The sequence below is a fragment of the Hordeum vulgare genome, chromosome 5H (genome assembly GCF_904849725.1).
Source record: "Hordeum vulgare subsp. vulgare chromosome 5H, MorexV3_pseudomolecules_assembly, whole genome shotgun sequence".
Taxonomy (NCBI): domain Eukaryota; kingdom Viridiplantae; phylum Streptophyta; class Magnoliopsida; order Poales; family Poaceae; genus Hordeum; species Hordeum vulgare.
In genome coordinates, this window is record NC_058522.1 from 139,784,462 (window position 1) to 139,806,949 (window position 22,488).

Consider the following 22,488-nt stretch of genomic DNA (forward strand, 5'->3'; position numbering starts at 1 on the left):
TTCCACGGAGTCGTCCCCGGGCGGAAGGCCAAGTCACTTGGCCAGATCGCGCTGGACGTCACTTTCGGCTCTGACAAAAAATTTCGCAAGGAGAAGCTCACATTCGAGGTGGTGGATTTCCAGAGCGCTTACCATGCGATTCTGGGCCGCCCAGCGTACGTGAGTTTCATGGCACGCCCGTGCTATGTGTACTTGAAGCTGAAGATGCCGGGCCCAAAGGGCGTTATCACCATCACCGGCAACCGCCAGCGAGCCGAGGAATGCCTGCAAGAGGGATCAAGAATCGCCGACCATCAGATGGCGGTACTCGAGCTCGACGAATACAAGAAGACAGTCGACCCTGCCGACTTGATGCGCTCGAAGAAACCAGCTTCTGAGTCCGCGTTCCAGTCGGCGGGAGAGACGAAGAAAATCAGCATCCACCCGACGGACGAGTCTGCCGCCCCGACGAACATCTCCACCACCCTCGATCCTGAATAGGAAGCCGAGCTCACCCAATTCCTCCGTGAGAACTGGGACATCTTCGCATGGAAACCTTCTGACATGCCGGGTGTACCCAGGGAGTTGGCTGAGCACCGACTGCATGTGGATCCTGTCGCTCGGCCCGTCCGAGAGCGCCTGCGTCGGTCCGCGGCGCACAAGAGGAAGGCAATCGGAGAAGAGGTGGCCAAGCTGCTGACTGCCAACTTCATTCGCGAGGTTCACCACTCCGAGTGGCTCGCCAATGTCGTCATGGTGCCCAAGAAGGACAAGTCACTCCGAATGTGCATTGACTTCAAGCATCTCAATAAGGTCTGCCCGAAAGACCATTTTCCGCTCCCCTGCATAGATCAAATTATCGATTCGACTGCGGGATGCGAGCGTTTGTCATTCCTTGATGCCTACTCGGGTTATCATCAGATCCGTCTGTATGGTCCCGATGAGTTGAAAACAGCCTTCATCACCCCGTTTGGGTGCTTCTGCTACATCACCATGCCTTTCGGTTTGAAGAATGCAGGAGCTACCTTTATGCGCATGATCCAAAAATGCCTCCTCGACCAGATCGGTCACAATGTGGAGGCATATATGGATGATATCGTAGTCAAGTCACACAAAGGTTCCGACCTGCTGACTGACTTGGCAGAAACATTCGCCAACCTTCGTAGGTACGATATCAAACTAAACCCAGCCAAATGTTCATTCGGCGTTCCCAGCGGAAAGTTACTCGGTTTCTTCGTTTCCGAATGAAGGATCGATGTTAACCCCGAAAAGATCGGGACCATCGTCCGAATGGATAGGCCAGTCAGAATACACGATGTTCAACGGCTCACAGGTTGCCTAGCGGCTTTGAGCAGGTTTATCAGTCGACTTGGCGAAAAAGCACTTCCTCTGTACCGACTCATGAAGAAGTCAGATACCTTCGAGTGGACAGACGAAGCCCAAATCGCATTCGACGACCTCAAAGTCCTACTTTCCACCCAGTCGGTTCTTACTGCTCCGCTCAGTAAAGAGCCCCTTCTTCTATATATCGCGGCCACAAATCAAGTGGTTAGTACTGTTCTTACAGTCGAGCGAGAGGAGGAAGGCAAAGCATACAAAGTCCAGCGGCCAGTGTACTACGTCTCTGAAGTCCTGACCCCTTCCAAGCAGAGATATCCCCACTATCAGAAACTTATCTATGAGATCTATATGACTGCAAAGAAGGTGGCCCATTATTTCCAAGACCACTCGGTATCTGTCGTTTCTGATGCTCCGTTGTCAGAAATTCTCCACAGTCGGGACGCATCAGGCCGAGTGGCGAAGTGGGAAATGGAGATGCTGTACTGCGACATCAAGTTCGAGGCCAAGAAAGCTATTAAGTCTCAAGCCCTGGCTGACTTTATAGCAGAATGGGTAGAACAATAGCAACCGACTCACATCTACTCGGCTCATTGGACAATGTTCTTCGATGGGTCTAAGATGTTGAATGGATCCGGCGCTGGTGTTGTGATCATATCGCCAAAGGGTGACAAGCTCAAGTACGTGCTTCAGATACACTTTGATTCCTCTAACAACGAGGCAGAGTATGAAGCTCTTCTCTACGGATTGCGCATGGCCATCTCACTCGGCGTCCGTCGCCTGATGGTCTACGGCGATTCAGACTTGGTGGTCAACCAAGTGATGAAAGAGTGGGATGTAAGGAACCCCACCATGACAACATACTGCAGTGCAGTCAGGAAGCTGGAGAAGAAGTTTGAAGGTCTAGAACTTCATCATGTTCCAAGGCTGAAGAACCAAGCAGCCGACGAGTTGGCGAAACTCGGATCCACTCGGAGACCAGTCCCGAGTGATGTCTGCCTCGAGCACCTCCATCTTCCTTCAGTCAAAGAAGATCCCTTCACGGAAGAACTAGTCCAACCCAAGAGCGCAACAGATCCGACCGAAGTCGATGTGCCTGCCGTGGTTGATCTGGTCACAGAGATTCTGGTTGCCATTCCCGATTGGACTGTGCCGATCATGGCATATATCCTAAGACAAGAACTTCCAGAAGATGAAGTCCAAGCCCGGCAGATAGTTCGCAGGTCGAAGGCATTCACGGTCATTGACGGTCAATTGTACAAGGAGAGTGTTTCAGGCGTTCTTCAACGTTGCATCTCCCCTGAGGAAGGACAGTTGATCTTAGAGGATATTCACTCGGGAACCTGCGGCCATCACGCTTCTTCGAGATCAATCGTCGCCAAGGCGTTCAGAGCTGGGTTCTTCTGGCTGCAGGCCAACGAGATGGCCAAAGCTATGGTCGACCGGTGTGAAGGCTGTCAGTTCTACTCCAATAAGTCCCACAAGCCAACATCTGCACTAAAAACAATCCCACTTGTGTGGCCATTTGCAATTTGGGGATTAGACACAGTCGGACCATTCAAGACAGGCCAAGGGGGCTACACACATCTGTTGGTGGCAGTCGACAAGTTTACAAAATGGATAGAAGCCAAGCCCATCAAGAAACTCGATGCCTCCACAGTCGTTAAGTTTGTTAGGGACATCATCTCCAGATTCGGAGTGCCTCATAGCATAATCACAGACAACGAGACAAACTTCGACTCGGACAGATTCAAAGGTTTCTGTACGAGTCAGGGTATCCGAGTGGATTTTGCTTCTGTAGCACATCCGCAATCCAATGGACAAGCTGAGCGTGCGAATGGACTTATCCTTCAAGGTTTGAAGCCCCGACTCTTGCGCGAGGTAGGACATGCTGCTGGTGCATGGGTCACCGAGTTACCCTCAGTGCTTTGGGGCCTCCGTACCACTCCGAACAGATCAACAGGGCGATCATCGTTCTTCCTCGTTTATGGAGCAGAAGCGGTCCTTCCGAGTGACCTGCTTCACAATGCCCCGCGAGTCGAACTCTTCTCTGAAGCCGAAGCGGAACAAGCAAGGAAAGATGGAGTCGATCTTCTGGAGGAGGAACGCGAAATCGCACTCACTCGTTCGGCAATTTACCAGCAAGATCTACGGCGCTTTCACGCACGTCACGTCAGGAGTCGCACGTTCCAAGCTGGCGATTTGGTGCTCCAAGTAGATCAGCAAAGACCACACAAGTTGGCTCCGGCCTGGGAAGGGCCTTTCATCGTTTCCAAGGTGCTGAACAACGGAGCATACAGACTCTACAATATTCAGAGGGAGACAGACGAGCCACGCGCATGGAACGGAGATCTCCTCAAGCGTTTTTATACGTGATCGTCGACTGAAGCAGTGCAACGAACAAGTTTGAAGAAATAATATATTCAGCAGATTCAGTTTTGTGCAGATTCAGAGTTCTTACACACACAAAAAAAAACTTAGCTGCGATCCTGAATCGCCTAAGTATTAACTTCCTCCGAGTGTGCACTATACGTCACACTCGGGAACTTAGCTACCATCCTGAATCGCCTAAGTTGTAACCTCCTCCGAGTGTGCACTATACGTCACACTCGGGAACTTAGCTGCGATCCTGAATCGCCTAAGTAGTAACCTCCTCCGAGTGTGCACTATATGTCACACTCGGGGACTTAGCTGCGATCCTGAATCGCCTAAGTATTAACTTCCTCCGAGTGTGCACTATACGTCACACTCGGGGACTTAGCTGCGATCCTGAATCGCCTAAGTATTAACTTCCTCCGAGTGTGCACTATACGTCACACTCGGGGACTTAGCTGCGATCCTGAATCGCCTAAGTATTAACTTCCTCCGAGTGTGCACTATACGTCACACTCGGGGACTTAGCTGCGATCCTGAATCGCCTAAGTATTAACTTCCTCGGAGTGTGCACTATACGTCACACTCGGGGACTTAGCTGCGATTCTGAATCGCCTAAGTATTAACTTCCTCCGAGTGTGCACTATACGTCACACTCGGGGACTTAGCTGCGATTCTGAATCGCCTAAGTATTAACTTCCTCCGAGTGTGCACTATACGTCACACTCGGGGACTTAGCTGCGATTCTGAATCGCCTAAGTATTAACTTCCTCCGAGTGTGCACTATACGTTACACTCGGAGACTTAGCTGCGATCCTGAATCGTCTAAGTATTAACTTCCTCCGAGTGTGCACTATACGTCGCACTCGGGGACTTAGCTGCGATCCTGAATCGCCTAAGTATTAACTTCCTCCGAGTGTGCACTATACGTCACACTCGGGGACTTAGCTACGATCCTGAATCGCCTAAGTATTAACTTCCTCCGAGTGTGCACTATACGTCACACTCGAGGACTTAGCTGCGATCCTGAATCGCCTAAGTATAACTTCCTCCGAGTGTGCACTATACGTCACACTCGGGGACTTAGCTGCGATTCTGAATCGCCTAAGTATTAACTTCCTCCGAGTGTGCACTATACGTCACACTCGGGGACTTAGCTGCGATTCTGAATCGCCTAAGTATTAACTTCCTCCGACTGTGCACTATACGTTACACTCGGAGACTTAGCTGCGATCCTGAATCGTCTAAGTATTAACTTCCTCCGAGTGTGCACTATACGTCGCACTCGGGGACTTAGCTGCGATTCTGAATCGCCTAAGTATTAACTTCCTCCGAGTGTGCACTATACGTTACACTCGGAGACTTAGATGCGATCCTGAATCGTCCAAGTATTAACTTCCTCCGAGTGTGCACTATACGTCGCACTCGGGGACTTAGCTGCGATCCTGAATCGCCTAAGTATTAACTTCCTCCGAGTGTGCACTATACGTCGCACTCGGGGACTTAGCTGCGATCCTGAATCGCCTAAGTATTAACTTCCTCCGAGTGTGCACTATATGTCACACTCAAGGACTTAGCTGCGATCCTGAATCGCCTAAGTATTAACTTCCTCCGAGTGTGCACTATACGTCACACTCGGAGACTTAGTTGCGATTCTGAATCGCCTAACTATTAACCTCCTCCGAGTGTGCACTATACGTTGCACTCGGGGACTTAGACGTGACCAAGAATCACCTAAGTCTTAATCTTCTCCGAGTATGCACTAAGTGTTGCACTCGAAACAACATTCAAACAAAAGAATAAATGTTTTCATTCCGACAACATAAGTTCAAAATGATAGCTGACTCGGTGCGGATCAAGCTTACCCACACCGATTTAAAAGTACGACCGCCAACAGAAGTGGCCAGAGTATATTACAGGTAAACACTCGGCATACCGAGGATAAAGTTCGATCATGCGTCAGCTGGGCCGGCGTCAGGACTGGACGGCTCCACAAAAGTGTCCCAAGTCGATTCCATCTGCGATGCGGGTAGCAGTTTCAAGGAACGTCTCCATGAAGTCTTCGAATTGAAGCTTCTTCGTGTTGGCGACCTTCAATGCTTTCAGCTTATCTTCCCGCACCTCCTTGCAATGGACTCGGACCAAAGACAGCGCAACGTCAGCACCGCAACGTGCTGCCGATTTCTTCCAGGATTGCACTCGGGCCGGAATCTCATCCAGTCGCCCCAACAGACTCCCCATCTCCTGCCGCGACTCGTCTTCCGGCCAAAGATCTTTCTCAATGCGGCCGAAGACTTCTCTCAATCGGCTGATGAAAGGACCCACTTTGCATACGCGGATATGCGCACGGAGCAGATCCCGGTTGGCGTCCTCGCTGAGTGGCACATTGTCCTTCATGGACTGCTCCACACCCGGTGCTTCAGCTTCGGCATCAGTACAAAAATCTGCACCAAACGAGCAAATATACAGTAAAAACCGAGTGTTGGTCACACGGTACAACCACTCGACAAAGCATTAAGACTTACCTGCCAGACGAGACATCATCTGGACAGCCCAGTCGTTGACATACTTCTCCTGAGCTGTCCATCGTTTGTTCCGAACAGCCATTTGATTGTGCAGTTCGGTCCTCTGTTTCTTCAGCCTTTCCACCTCCGCCACCAACACCCTGTTTGCCTCCAGCGCCTCCTCCAAGGACTTCTCTCGTACTTCCAGTGCACTCTTCATGCCGGCCATGGCGAGCATTGCAGCTTCTAGTTCACCAGCGTACTGGTTCCTCTCCGCTCTCAAGGCTTCATAAGCAGTTCCCATTTCACAAGTTTTCTGCATCAAGAAACAAAGGGTAATCAGCAAGTTTATCAGTTCACAGGCTAAGTTCTTAAGACCCCTACCGACGCAAGCAGTCGACAGCGGTCTCGGGGACTACACCCAGTGGGTTCACTGAGAGTGACCCCACTGGCATGCACCTCACGCAGGTCCGCCCTGTTGAGATGCATGTTTTCCTACGCCTCAAAGGCTAATTCTACTCCACCTACGTGCAACTTACTCTCGGCGACTCTTAACGCAAGAGCACTCCGACTGCAATAAGTACTCGCACTCGGAAATCTTGTCTACGGACACAACTAAAATAAAGACCAAATATATAAAGACAACTGTCGGTGCCAGCACTCGACAGAAGTCTCGGGGACTACACCCACTGGGTTCACTCGGAGTGAACCCATTGCAACAACAATACCACCCAGTGGGCTACAGAAGAAAAGTAAGTACTTACTAGGCTACTTACTCGGAAGTCATCGCGCAGCTCCAAGCTCTGCCGATACAAGGCCGCAACGGAGTCATAAGCCCTCTTGGCCTCTCCGGCCATCAGCTCCACCTGGATCATGGCCCCCTTGGCCGCCCCCACCTGCTCCTCTGGGACACGCCGAATGCTGAATTCAGCATTCGACGAACCGGGAATCGTGGAAAGTTCATGGGGCATCCCAAGGTTCGCCCCAGTAGGTTCTTCACCCACCGGCACCGGTTCAGTCAGCGGAGGCACTTCAGTCGGGGGAGGCATTTCGGTCGGGGGAGCGTTGGCGGCGGGGGCGGCAGCAGGAAGAGCGGCCTCAAGGACAGGCTCCAGGACATGCTCTTGGGCAGGCTCCACGACGGGGTCAGCTCTCCCCTGGTCACCCTCGTCCAGACAGATCGCCCCTAACAAGCCAAATAACATAACGCCTCAGAAAAAGAAAAGGATGATGCAATCTACGGAAATAAAATACCCGACTCTCCCACAACATACCTGGTTGAGACGAAACGACGTCGTCCGTGTCCATGGGGTCGTCCCCTTGGCGGGCCGGCGAGGTCGCAGAAGTGGCAACCCTGTCGAGTGAAGTCCATTCTACTTGTAAAACAAGAGTTCACTCGGTCAACAGAAAGAGCCGAAAGCTAGATTCACTTACGTAGAGGTGACGGGGACGGCCATCCTCATCCGCGACAGAGCCTTCTTAGGTTTGGGCCCACTCGGCTTGGGCGCCCTGGAGGACTGACCTGCAAGTTCAGTGGTTGCGTCCCTGGCCCTCTTGGTGCCTCTACCACTCGGTACCGCCGGAGCAGCAGGCGGAGCACTCGACGACGTAGGAGGGGCTGAAGGGACGGCAGGCTCATGCCGACCCTTACTCCGATGTTCTGGCCGCGGAGGTGGCGAATCTGACTCTTCGTCCTCTTCCTCTTCCTCGCTGTTTTCCTCCTCCGACTCCCCACTGTCGGTGACATATTCGGCGCTCTCCACGCTCCCCTCCTGGCTGCCTTCTTCCTCCTCCTCCAGATTCCCGTTCGAGACGGGGGAAGACCAGTTGGTCCACTCCTGCATGAGGTTTAGTCAGAAACATTAAGCATCACACGGAGATATAAATAAACGACTGAAATCAAGACAGTTCAATGCACTCGGCTAATGCTGCTCACCTGATTCGGTGGAGGGTTGTCCGCGCTGTAAGGCGTCACTCGGCGGGCTCCTTTGGGGTTCTCACAAGGACCCGTGATTTGGAGCACCCATGAGGTTACCTTCTCCTCGAGAATGCCCTCCACGTTGGTCCGAGTGGAATCCTCGGGCCCTGTGTAGTGCCACATAGCATGGTGGCGGGCCTGCAGAGGCTGGATTCGCCGACCGATGAAGACTTCCAACAGGTCAATACCGGTGACCCCCCTCCTGACAACATCCACGAGTGCCTCGACCAAAGGCTGGATGTCGTTCTTCTCGGCTTTCGAGAGGGCGAGTTGCTTGGGTGGAGCAGGGCGGTCTAGACTAAATGGAAGCAGCCCAGTCGACGCGTTCGGACAGGCTATGTCCTGGCAGTAGAACCACGTCGACTGCCAGTTCCTAACCGACTCGCTCAACTGGAGAGCAGGGTAGCTACTCCGACTCTTTTTCTGAAACCCTAAACCCCCGCAGAGCTGGAGGAGATGCGTCTTGTCATCCGACTGACTAAGACGTTTGATGGTTTGAGAGCGGGCGGAGAAGATATGTTTGAATAAACCCCAATGGGGGGGGCAACCGATAAAGCACTCGCACAAAACAATGAAGGCAGAAAGGTGGGCGATGGCATTCGGAGGGAAGTGATGGAGTTGAGCACCAAAATGATTCATGATACCTTTGAAGAAAGGATGCGGGGGCAGAGAGAAACCTCTGTGAACATGGCTGAGGAGCAAGACGCGCTCCCCCTCCCGTGGTGCCGGCTCGACCTCGTCGTCCGCCGGCAGCCTCCAGGACTTATGCACGAGCTGGCCATGCTCTACCAGCTCCAGCAGGTCCCCCTCCGTCACCGTGGAGGGGAGAAAGTCTCCCTGGATCCACCCCGCCGGCAACGGCCGCTGCCGCCGCTGAGCAGCCGCCGCCTTGTTCTTCTTCTTCCTTGCCTCCATCTTGCTGGTCTGACCTTTGGTCATGGCGGCGACGGCGAGCTCTCGAGAAAGAGGGGAAGGGAAGGGCGTACAGGCGCAGGAGATGGCGAGGAAGACGGAGCAAGCAAGAGCAAAGGATTCGGCGATTGTAACCGAACGGTCTCGTCGCCCAGAGTTAAATAGAACACTGACTGGGTCGCTGGCAAGCGGGCCCGAAATCTTATCCACCCAACCAACCGCGGCGAAATCGGTGGAGGAGTTAAAGGCGCGAGGATCGAGGAGTCAGGCGCTACTCGAGCGCGCTGACGTCGCCCCCGCTGAGCGCGCGGAACCCGAAATTTGAGATCCCAGAAAATCCGCCGCTGTCAGTTGACCAGTCGCGCCAAAAGATGTCGTGGGAGCACTCGGTTCCCGACTGTCTGTTTCGCAAGCACTTCCACTCGGAGCGTTGGTCGAGAGACATAAAATGGATAGAGGCAAGCAACGCCCAAGCCGAACCTAGTTCAGTCGGATCTGAACCTCAAGCACCGCTTCTATGTTTCAACCCCAATCCATTCGGGGACTAATGATGGGGTCATAGTCCTAAGGTAGGGTCATAGGCCTGCCGTACACATCCTATCCAAGGACTACCCCACACAAAGGACAGGACCCTAAGTCTGCCCCGACTGAATCAAGGTATCCCCGTCATCCAGTCGGTAACAGGCCCTGAATCATCCAGTCGGTAACTAGCATTCGGAGGACACCAGGCTCACCGACTGGATACACTCGGTACGTCGTAACCTCTCCGGAGGGAAACTGCCGTACGTTTCCGGGTGCATCTATTAGCAGTTAGAGCATACGTTACCTGTAACGTCCGCATTCAATCGCCACTACTCCACCCCTGAGTCAGAACCGTTGTGGGGGGCAGCGCACTCTATATAAGCCGCCCTCCCCCACTGGTAAAGGGGTTAGCAAATCTTTGTAATCCATATCACACTCGGTAACAAGCTCCGAGAGCACTGAGACGTAGGGCTGTTACATCCACCGCAGAGGGGCCTGAACTCATATAACCTCGCCGTAGCTAGGACTCTGCCCATCTCATTCATACCCTACACATCTACTGTCAGGCTTATACCCACGACAATGCTTATAAAAAAATGTAACACTTAGAGCCAAATACTCGAAAGTATACAACTTGGGGATTGTTACCGGTGAGTAGCTCGTATGTCGTTTTACCGAGAATGTTGTGAATGTAAAGCCTATTTATGGCATGGCAAGCCGGTTCCACTTCTTTCGCCCAAAAGTCTCTCGACGTCATGTACTCATCATGCATCGTCCTTGCCGTCTTTATGAGAGTCATGTTTTTCCTCTCAACAACTCTATTTTGTTGAGGCGTGTACATAACCAAGAACTCCCATGAGATGCCTTCTTCCCGAGGAAAGGTATCAATGTTAATTTTTTGAACCCCTATCCGTTATCGCTCCGAACTTTCTTGATCTTCACTTTAAACCAACTTTGGGCTTTCTAGGCGAAGTTCGTGAAGATCTTTTGATCCAGCATTTTGTCCTCAATAAAGAACACACATGTGAATCTATAAAAAACATTAACTATGACTAAGCCAAAAGATTTTCCACCAAGACTTTTGTAAGAGTTGGGCCAAAAAGATCCATATGGAGTAGCTCGAGTGGTCATCTTGTAGTAATGATCTTCTTCATGGGATGACTTCCTCTAACTTGTTTTTCTACTTGACAAGCACTAACAGGTCTATCTTTGTCAAATATAACATCTTTAACACCAAGAATATGATCACATTTGATAAGCTTGTCTAGATTATGTATGCCAACATGTCATAGCCTTCTACGACATAACCAACCTTTAGAAGATTTTGCAATGAGACATGTACGAGGTTGGGATCCTTTAGTGAAGTCAACAATGTATAGATCACCTCTACGAATGTCGGTAAAGACCATGTTATGATCATCTTAACGAAACACTTGGCAATTTACTTTAGTACATAGCACATTGAAACCTAAGTCAGCAAGTCTAGATACGTAAAGAAGATTGTAACCAAGGATTCAACAAGCATGTCATTTTGAATAGAGATATATTGAGATATTTCCACCTTACCAAGGCAAGAACCTTACCCTTGGATGATTCTCCAAAGGTCACTTACTTGCATGGAACGTTATCTGTAGCAAGTTGACGAAGCATGTCTTTGTCTCCGATCATGTGATCGGTGCATCCACTATCAAGAATCCACTCTTTTCTTCAGCACATGTAGTCTATAAGGTTAGCCACGAGACTAAGATTCTTCATTGTCTTCTCATACTCGATGTCAAATTGTTCATCGTCATCATAATATCCATTTTCATCATCCTCGTCATCAATTGGGGCACATTCATCACCTAGGGCAATGGATTCATCATTTTCATGATCATGACACTATTCAAGAGTATGAATTCGAATGGCTTCTAAGATGATATTGTTAATAGTTCTAACATCTCATTTAGCACGCATGAGGTCTCGAAGCTCAAATAGGCATTCATCAAATTTAGGATTACTAGACTTCATCTTATGAAAAGCAAAAGTGTTGTGAAGAATTTCATCAAGTCCTTCGTGTTTTAAGGGGTCCACATCCACATGTCACTACCATACCTATGTTGAGATTTTCGTGAAATATTCTTTGAGCAGGTGTTAGTTTAATGATTTATATGTTGTTGTGAATTACCAAAACCACCCAAGGATTAGTTGCACTTTTAGATTTTTGATAGGGTCACCCATGTTCTCAAATTCCAGAGTTACAGTAGCATCCTCACTCTCATCCTCCACGATCATATTGTGCATGATCACACAACATGTCATCACCTCCCACAAGGTCTTTGTATCCCATTGTTTAGTAGGTGCACGAACAACCGCAAAACATGTTGTAGAACTCCAAATGCCCTCTCAACATTCTTTCTAGCCGCTTCTTATCTTTGAAAAAATGAGACTTTTGCTGGCCAACTCGGTTAGCGACGGTGTTGAAAAAGCTAGGCCACAGAGGATATATACCCTCAACTAGATAGTATCCCTTGTCATACTCATGACCATTGACAGTATAGCGACAATGAGGATCTTTTCCTTCCATTAGTCTAGCAAACAATGGTGATCGCTTCATCACATTGATGTCATTGTGAGACTCAGGAATGCCAAAGAAAGTGTGTCAGATCCAAAGATCATGTGATGTGCTTTAAGAATGATAGTGGGCTTCTTAACATGACCCACATATTGCCCTTGTAAAGCTGTCACGCAGTTCTTCCATTTCCAATGCATGTAGTCAAGATGTCTGAGCAAATCTGGCCGCCCTCTTGCTCCTTAAATTGCCAAGATCATGTCGGTGTCTACCACAGTTGGTTCTCTCAGGTAGTGATGTCGAAACACCTCGACCACGCTAGTTGCAAACCTGACCATGGCATCTTCGTGTGTTCTGTTAGACATCCCTAGGTACTCATCTCACGAATCAGCGGTCGTGCCATACACGATCATCCACAGTATGGTCATGCACTTCTGGTAACCAGAGAACCCAATCCTTCTCACAACGTCCTTCTTTAATATTAAGTAGTCATCAAAGGACGAGACACCATGGTAGAGATGATCGAAGACATTTTTACGCATCCGAAAGCGTCGGCAACATTGTCAGCTAAGAGGGCATAGGGCAACATTGTCAGCTAAGATGGCATATGGGTCAACGTCAAATGGCCACGCACCATATTGCGGCTGAGCACTCGATGACCATTGATCGATCCCTTGAAATTGAGAACATGCTCATTTGCACGCACCGCCCCTACAAGCACCGCAAACGTCATCGCTGTCTCACCCATGTAATCCTTCTCATCGGACGACTCAACATAGTGCTCTTATATGTACTCTGAATTCATTGCTTGAAAGAAGAAGGGGCAATTTTTCCAGCTAGGGAAATTCACCAAATAGTTGCCGGACATGGTGAGTATCGTAGGAGAAGATGGCGCTATGCAGCGATCGGAGGAGAGGTGTGGAACAGACGCGAATGAGAAGCGACATGGGCCCCCGATGGACCATTGGAGGTGACGGACTCGTCGAGTTCTGAAAGTGGTGTCGCATGGCAGTCGGGGTGGTGGAGCGACGACGAAGGCAAGCGAGAAAAAAATGAAGGAGTCCCCAGTTTGTCTCGGGTTTTCCAGAATAAGTACGTCTCGATCGCTTGGCAGACCGATACAAACCCTTGTTGGATGGCTAAACTTGTCCAGATCATGCAGCCGAGACGGTTGCATGTTGTGTGGTTGTGCGTGCGAGTGGCCCCCTTCGCTCTTGCTCTCGTGCGGACTCCCATCTAGGGTTTCCCCGCCTCTCGTCACCATCGCTGGTCCGCCTCGTCTCATATAGTCCTTGGAACGTGAAGGCATGGTGGATGCCTTCCCTTCCCGACGGGAGGGCTCGATTTTTAGGTGCTTTTCAGAGTTTTGTTAGGGTTTGTGCCATGCTCAAGAAGACGAGACGATGACGGCTTATTGTAGATGGAATAAGTTTCTTCCCGCCTAGTCCATGTCTCGGTGATTCTTCAAGCGTCGTCGGAGGGCGTGTGGAGGTGTGTTTCCGGCGGACCTCGTGGGATCCGACCGGCGTTTGTCTTCGGTGAATCCGTTTGGATCTGGTCTTCGTTCGTCTACACCTCTCTGTGTGCAGGTTGGATCCTTCTGATCTATGATTCTTTTCATCAGCGACGGTTGATGTTTTGGTCATATGGGGCCGTAGCACGACGACTTCCCGACTGCCTACTACAACAATGTTTGTGCGGATCCGATGAGGAAGGAGCGATAATGGCGACGTGCCTTCAACTCGCTCAAGTACTTGTAGTCTTCGCTAGGTAATCTATAGACCTTGATGTAATATTTTTCGAATTGGTAGGATTCTTGCATTCAGTAAGAAGAAAAAAGTTGTTCAGTTAATTAAGGAAAACCAAACGAAAACCAATTGCCGAGTTAATTATAAAAAAACCTAACGGAAATCCGTACAGCCGCTGAGCGGCAGGCACACATAAAATACGCCACACACCACTCCAATGAGGGTCTAACCGAGACAACACACATGCATCATCATCATCACTCCTTCCCTTGAGGTGTCATCGCCATCCCTAAACCTTAAGCAAACGACTCCAACTTCGCCGAATGCAATTGTGGATGCAACCCGCACTATAGAGGTCGTGTGGAGCTATATAAAGAACCACGCTAAAAACCCAGTCACATGCGACCAGACATCACAACTCTGACTCTGATAAAGAACCGGGAACGAGAACTAGGCACGGCAGACGCCGCAAAAGATCACCAAACGAACCATGTATGTAAATTTCACTTCTAGCGTTCTTTGTACTACCCGATACTACCTGACTAATAGATGAATAGATTGATTTTTTTTTTAAAGAAAAAGAAAAGTTGAGCTGTGGTTCTCCAATGCTTGAGATGGACCTCAGACTTTCCCTTTGCCCCTTATTGAATCGACTTCAGGTCGGTCTAACGTGCGAAGAAAGGGCAAAAAAAGGGGGTTAGGCTGCCGTAGAAAAGGTCCAAACAAACCAGCTACTAGCCAGGGGTTCGGGTCAAGACACAAGACCAGATCCACCGAATCCGACCAAAATAATGCAGTTCCCTCGATATAAAATAAACCACATTAAAGGCGAGAGAGAAATGAAAAGCGAAAAGGGGAGGAGAAAAAGTTGTATAAAAACGCCGCAGCCTCGCCGTCGCTTCTTCCCTGCCAAATTCCAACCCGCGAGGGCTCCTGCCCCCATTTGATCCCTCCCTCCCATCCCAGCGCCGCCGCCTCGCCCCCCTCCCCTCCTCCGCGCTGACCGCCCCGTCGCACCGGCCGCCGCCGCGGCGACATTCATTACCGCGTTCGTTGGTTTCCTGACCCCTTCCGTCCTCCAGCTCGGGGCGGCGCCAGGATCGCGGGATCTCGTCGGGGAAGCGAGGTTTGTGTCCCGCCCGTACCTGGTTTTCGGTCCCGTACGGCTCGATTTAGGGTTTCCTTGATTGTTCCTCGAATGGTCGGCGACGGTGGTTGGTCCCTGGTTCTTGGAAGACGACACCCCCCTATTAGTGGCCTCGTTTTGTTGGATCTAGCCTTGGAATGGTAATGGCGCGTGATTAGTGTAGCCTGTCGTCCTCGTTGTGGAAACCTCGGTTCCTGAAATGTGAATGAAAGGTTCGCTTCTTCTTTTGGCAGTGGATGTTGGGACGAATTCATCCACTTGGGTCCTATTCTCTTAGCAAATCAATCTAATCTAATGTTTACTTGCAACTTACTCACTTTTTTTCTTCATCGTTTGTCTATGCTCACTTTTTTGAATAGGACGCCAGGCTCGTCGCATCTGCTCCCGATCACGGCTTATTTTATGGTGAGTTCATCAGTAGCCGCTCCTTTTTTCTCACTTCTTTTCATGTTGTAGTTTGTTACCATGTCAAGAAAGATTGCACGGAGATTATATTAGGTTCATGTCATAAATTTTGGGTTCATGTCATAAACAGGGTGAAGAGGCTCCTGAGTTTCGCGTTGACACCATCACCTTTGGGTCCAAGGACTGCCAACAGAATGCCATAGATGTTGGCGATAAGACAGTGAGTCCCTTGAACAAGTCAACTTATTTACATATGCTTTCACTTTGGTTTTAGATATGTTTGTCTGCCACTATTTCTTGTTCAAGCCATCACCTCTATTATGTTGCTTGCGCATTAATAAGATTGAGCTTACAAAGCTGGCACCAGTTTTGCATCTTTGTGGCGATACCACGTTGGTTTTGGTAGAGATGTCGCAAGAATGTGTTGTGCTAGTATTGGAACAGCCAAGATATGCCATCCTTTTTTTACTTCGAGATCAAAAGGAGCGCTGAGCTGTTTATTTCATAAATAATTATAAAGTTACTGTAGGTATAATATTTGGTGCCGAATGACCTTGTACTTATCTGGCTCACTGGCTGCACCAACTTACACCTACTGTTTTCCATATGTTCAGTAAAATAATCTTCTCCCATGTAGCTGTAGTGTTGATCATTGTAAGGAGCACTCTAAAGTATAAAGCTAGATTGTAACAACACTTTCCTTTTTTGCAGTATGTAATTGGCAGAACAGATGATGATGCAAAGTCATCCTTTGGCATTAAAATTCTGGACAAACTAACTCAGACTTGGTATTGTACTTCTCATTTTTGTTCTTGCCGTGCTTATAATGTCCTTGGTTCTTACTTGATGGTCATTCAACTATTTGTTTTGTCGCAGGATTGTGCCGACAGTACTTGGAGCACAGCCTCCATCCAAGTCGCACTCAGCAATTCTTGTAAATGATGAGAAGATATTGATTGTTGAGAAGGGTGTTTCCTTGAATGATTCCATCTGGTTCCTTGAGGTAAAGATTGACAAAGAATTGCTATCCTTCTTGGTCTGCCTAGTGTTCTTAACTTTAAAAAAACACAGAGGAATGATTTATTCACCTTTTTAATGGTGGGCCTGGTCAGTTTCAAGTAAACTTGATACTCTTTGGTTGCCTATACAATGTCCGAGTTACAAACTGAGAGGGTCGTCTTTTTGTTTTGTTGTATTCACGATGCTGTGTTGTTTGTTTTGTAATAATACGATGTACTTCATCAGTTCGTCTTACTGGCAGAACTGTATTAATGGCATGATGGTAACTGGCGTTGTGCCTTCAGCCCATCTATTGTTCAGTAAATGTAGATCTCTCTCTCCCTCTCTCTCTCTCTCTCTCTCTCTCTCTCTCTCTCTCTCTCTCAGCGTGTATGTGTGTAGCGCATGGTATAGTATGTTTTTGTGTGGCAATATTTTATGATTATTAATTTTCTTTTTTACTAATTGACCTTTGTGAGCTCACCCTCTTTTTCTTTACATCTCAGATAGATACCCCCTTTGTTAAACAACAGCGGAAAATCAAGGGTTCAGAAGTTGTTTCCTGGAGCAAGGGAGTACTTGGCGTCGCCCAAAAGCCAGTTGTGATTAGTGGGCCATCTGGTGTTGGTAAAGGGACGCTGATAGCAAAGTTGATGAAAGAGTACCCATCAAAATTTGGTTTCTCTGTTAGCCACACTACAAGATCTCCAAGGGTGAAGGAAATAGATGGTGTTCACTACCATTTCGCTGGAAGAAGCAAGATGGAACAGGATATAAGTGAGGGGGAATTCCTTGAATTTGCTCATGTTCATGGAAACCTCTATGGGACGAGTATTGAAGCAGTTGAATCTGTTACTGATGAGGGGAAGGTAAAATCACTTCCACTTCTATACTAGTTTTTGAAAGGTGAGTTATTCATCTTTCCATTGCTTTTCATTGAAGAGGTGCATTCTCGACATTGATGTCCAAGGAGCACGATCTGTGAGGGCTTCTTCTCTTGAAGCAGTATTCATCTTTGTATGCCCTCCGTCATTCGAGGAACTAGAGCAGCGCCTTCGGGCACGGTATATATATTTGTAGATTATAGTATTTATGCATTGCTAGTCTAAGTTTCTTTGTTTGATAATTCAGTTACAACATTATAAAGCAAAGACATGCTTCATTTACACTCTGGTCATTTTGTTATGCAGGGGCACTGAAACAGAGGAACAAATCCAAAAGCGACTGAGAAATGCTCGTGCTGAGCTTGACCAGTCCAATTCACCAGGTCTTTTTGATCATCTTTTGGTAAATGATGACCTTGAAGCATGCTATGAGAATTTGAAGGTAGTTACACAGCTCACTGATTACATAAGCTTTCCTTGCCTGATTATTTGAATACCTTGTCATGCACCCTTTTCTTTGTATTAAATTATTATTGCAACCTGCAGAAGTTGCTTTCGTTGGATGATGACCACAAAGATTCAGATGGTTGTTGTAAGTTACATGAAACTTCCTATTTTCAATGTATATCATTAATAATGCTTATTGTGTCAAATTTTAATGTTAAATCTTGCTGTGCTTTGGTCATGGAAGATGGGAAAGCAACCGCATGTTATTCTATCCTGTCCAAAACAGAGTCAAAAGTTTTTTTGCAATCTGAAACTGGTGAAGTGGTAAAAGGAGGTGCAAGCATGTAAGTCACCTTGCCCTTTCTTTTATGTATTGCGATGATGTGAACTAATGATTTGATTCTTAATCGTGCATGCTTTGGATTTTTCAACAGGCTAGCGGTCGACTTATCCTCTCTGACAGGTGGTGCTCCTGGACGAACAAGAGGTCTCAAGACACACTCAGTTAACTCAATTGACAACGGTCTGAAGGGCATTAGATAACCCAAAACATTCTTACAAACGATTTCGCAGAAGCGTTGACTGGTGGATTTGGATCAATTAGTGAGATATAACAGCTTCAGAAACATATTAGTTAGAGAAAAAGGGAAATGTAAGTGGGATTTATTTCCATTTATCATTTGTTCGCCACAGAGGCGCTTCGTTTGTTCTTTGTACCAGAATGAGGTGAAGTCATGCTGAGGGATTGTATTGTACCTCTTATCGTTGAGGGTTTGTGTACCTTATATTTGTTTAGTGGAACATATGATGAGGGCCTATCCGAACCCTGTTTTGTTCGTCTGCGCGAATGAAGAAATCAGGTGATGTTATAATGTTAGTCCAATTGCGGCAAATGCATATTCTTGTTGCTTTATAAGTCCTAATATGCAAAACCTGTATCTTTTTTATCATGAGGAGTTTCAGAAATTGCCTTGTTGAAACTATGACCTGTTGTACACGTGTACTATAGTAAATAATGCCTGCTTTATAAAACATAATTAGACCCAACTAAGCAGAAAAAAGAGTAGTGGCAGAGCATGCAGTGGCAGCTGACAGTCCTTGCGCACTAGCTAGAGACAGAGCTTGCAGCGCCAAGTAGGGTGAGAGAAATAAAGTAATCTAAGTACTCCTGTATTAGTAGTGATGATGGTTCAACTAAGTAGTGACTGTTCATCTAAAGTAGTAATGTATTTACAAAATAACATGTTGGCACTATTCATAAAAGATACCTCTGTATTGGTTGATGTTTTTATGCAAACATGTGCTCATAAAATCCAGTTGCTACAAATAATTTGCCGTGCTTGTTATTTTAATTCTATCTAGTTGTCATGTTATTTCATTAAGCTTGTCAGTGCTTAACAAAATTTAGTTCCCACAAAATGGTTTGTTGTGCCTCTAAATTTAATTCTACTTACTCTCCGTTCTTAAATATGAGACTTCTAAATTTTTAATTATAAACTGCATATATAGGCATATAAATATATTTTAAAATGTAGATTCATTTATTTTGTTTTGTATGTAGTGAAATCTCTAATATGTTTGATATTTAGGAAGGAGGGAGTAGTTGTGATATTGTCTCATAAAGCTTGTCGGTTATTGTAAAATTCTAGGTTTCGTGATGTTTCGTTGTACTACTTGTCAATTTAATTCTACCTAGTTACTGTGTTATCTCGTAAAGCTTGTCGATTATTCCAAAAACCTAGTTGTCGCGGTGTATCATTGTGCTTCTCAGTTTAATTCTACTTAGTTATTTCACAGAACCTCGTTGGTTATTGTAAAAACTAGTTGTCACGGTATTTTTGCCACGCTTGCCATTTTATTTCTACCTAGTGGCTAGTTATTTCATAACAGAGTGTCCATTTTTGAAAAATTAGTTGCCACATCTTCGTTGAGCAGCATGAAAATTTCTAAAGGTTATATGATGAATGAATTATTAAGAGATTAAAAGGAGTTTTGCCGCTCAACAAAATTTATAATACAGAGATATAGTGCCTGCTTCCGCATATTTTTGGTACAACTGCCAAATTTTGCAACATAGCTACCAGTTTTTGCAGAAGCAAATGGACAATTTTTTTTATGCAGCTGTCGGATCGTTTTGGTATAGCGAGAGCTAACAAATTGTTTCTATGATGATATAGCAACTACATTTTGTTATCAAAATTTTATTCTAAAATCGTTTATAACATCATAACAGATAGGATGCGTGTACATAACAAAAATATGCTACTTTATTACTTTAACATGCCTTGTATAAAAATCAAGCAGCTGCCAGTGATGTCTTCCAATGCATCACTGTTTTGCTACTGTAGCAAACAGTGCAGACAGCCTGCTTTTTCCTTTTTTTAGTACTGGCAGCATGCTTTGGCTCATGCACTGCACCGCTCCGGCTGAACGATTTTTTTTATCAAACTTAATCATATGGGTCTACATGAGATCGGACGATCGTATCTAGCCGCCGCACGAGAACGCGGTGATGCGGCACAGTTAATTATATACTCCCTCCGATCGTAAATATAAGTCTTTTAAGGTATTTCATTAGAAGTCTATATACAAAGCAAAATAAATAAATTCATAATCTAAAATATATCTATATACATCCGTATGTAGTCAAATAATAAAACCTCTAGAAAGACTTATATTTAGAAACGAAGGGAGTATGATTCTCCAACATACAAACAACAGCAGATGGAACGATAAATCCATTTGCTTTTGAACCACATCCCTCTAAAAGGAGCACTTGTAATCTGCAAACCGGTCACAAATATACACAGGCCGCACAAGTCTCGAGCTAAAATCTGAAGAAGACGTCGCTGCCCACCTCCACTCCACTCAACGCACAGCACAGGACAGGAGGGAGGAAGAACATGTAGATGGCAATGGCACGTGTGGATCCAACTTAGGCCAGGCAGTTGTGTGTTCATGGAAAATGACATATGCCAGCATATCAACTCCCCAGAGACTATTATGAGCTTATGACACTAGGAGTACATTGCAGAAAGCTTATGTAACCAGTGAGCTGTGCAACTAGTACATTCTAGGAATAAATAAATGTAGCAGCCGTATTGGACAAAGTTCTCCAAAATTTGTTGTTGATCCCAGATAGCTGAGAAAATTGCAGGACACTATCATACTTGGACACGTCGTGACGGATAGGTAACAATAGTCAAAAGTTTTGCATGTCAGTACCACTTCACAGACTTATTGTTGCAAAACGGACTGATAGGCGTATGAACCACGTATCTGACAGGCCTGGCCCGCATGTCAGGTCACATGTGTCATATGTTTTTGCACAAAGATCCCTGCCATTATATTTAATCATGAAAATGTGCTTTGCGAAAATATTAAAAAGGGACCTCCTGTCTCCCACTCGCGTGACCATGCCAAAAGGATACTACAGCTTTATTACATCATAAGCTTAAACAACTAAAACAAAACCGAAGTCTAAAAATGAATGTCGCTGTGAGGATTCAAACCGGCCACCTTCCAGACCGGGAGGCACGGCGCCGGTGGCGGAACTAACCAGATTACGTCTAGGGCTAAACAAGCTTAAATAATGTATTCTAATGATTCTATATATTTTGTAAGAAGGGATTACAAAGGTTATTGTTTCTAGGTCTAGGGCTATAGCCCCAACTGCCCTAGGACTGTTTCCGCCACTGACGACGCTGCCACTACACCACACACATTTTGTTTTATAACTTGGATACAACAGACCGCGCGTGTGTTTTCTTTTTTGCGAGAAAACCATGTGCGCGTGCACTTTATATATATAAACATTTTCACTATAAATTATCATATTTAAATATAAGATGAACATTTAAAAAAATTATGATGAACTTCTTTCATGCTATAAAAATGTTCATCCTATATATATTGAACATTTTTTTTATATAATATGTATATATATGTGTATAGTCTTTTTTTAAATACGATACAAATAGTGCGTACGCCCAAAGAATTCCCCCTTGAGATTAATATATATATTCCGCTTTGATATTAATATATTTTTCTTGCAGATGTCCAGAAAAAATGTTCATCGCATCCTTTAATATATATATTGAACATTATTTACTATATATATTGAACATTATTCAATACAAACAGTTCAAAGGACTCTAGAATAATCGAGAACACAACCAGCAAGCTTGGGAAATTAGGGATGAACACGGATCTCAACCGCCTTGACAAATTTTTTAATGTTTGTTTCTGCATCTAGCTCTGTATCGGCTTTAAACCATGTGCGAATCACTGTAATGTTGATGCTATTCCCGCAAGGTGCAAATGATTTTTGTACAGTTTTAAAAATTGTTTACTACCATGATTTTTATACAGTTTTAAATATATTTGTATAGTTTAAAAAATTGTTTACCACCATGATTTTTACATTACCACAATAATTGGCAAAAAAATGTATATTTAACATAAAATAATAATCTTTTTTAGATTCATATTTCTATTTTAGTAACAAATAGAAAATCTGAGCTTTTTTCAATATAAATTATCTTATTTAAATACCCGATCTGAAAAAGGATAAAGAATTCCGAATAATTACTTTTCTCGCAGATGTCCAGAGAAAATGTTTATCACATCTTTTAATATATATATTGAACATTATTCAATATAAAATACCTTCAAATTATTACATTACTAAATGTGTGGCAA

General features: G+C 46.1%; 1 protein-coding gene across 1 annotated transcript; it reads left to right on the forward strand.

Annotated features, from left to right (window-relative positions):
- Positions 1-14,749: 14,749 nt before the first annotated feature.
- On the forward strand, positions 14,750-18,664 carry LOC123452902 (guanylate kinase 1-like). Its single transcript, XM_045129637.1, has 11 exons — positions 14,750-15,031; positions 15,412-15,457; positions 15,588-15,677; positions 16,169-16,245; positions 16,334-16,460; positions 16,963-17,325; positions 17,399-17,520; positions 17,647-17,782; positions 17,887-17,932; positions 18,032-18,131; positions 18,222-18,664. Exons 2-11 carry the CDS (start codon positions 15,455-15,457, stop codon positions 18,328-18,330), a joined length of 1,173 nt encoding a protein of 390 aa, XP_044985572.1. The 5' UTR covers positions 14,750-15,031; positions 15,412-15,454; the 3' UTR covers positions 18,331-18,664.
- The last annotated feature ends 3,824 nt before the right edge of the window (positions 18,665-22,488 follow it).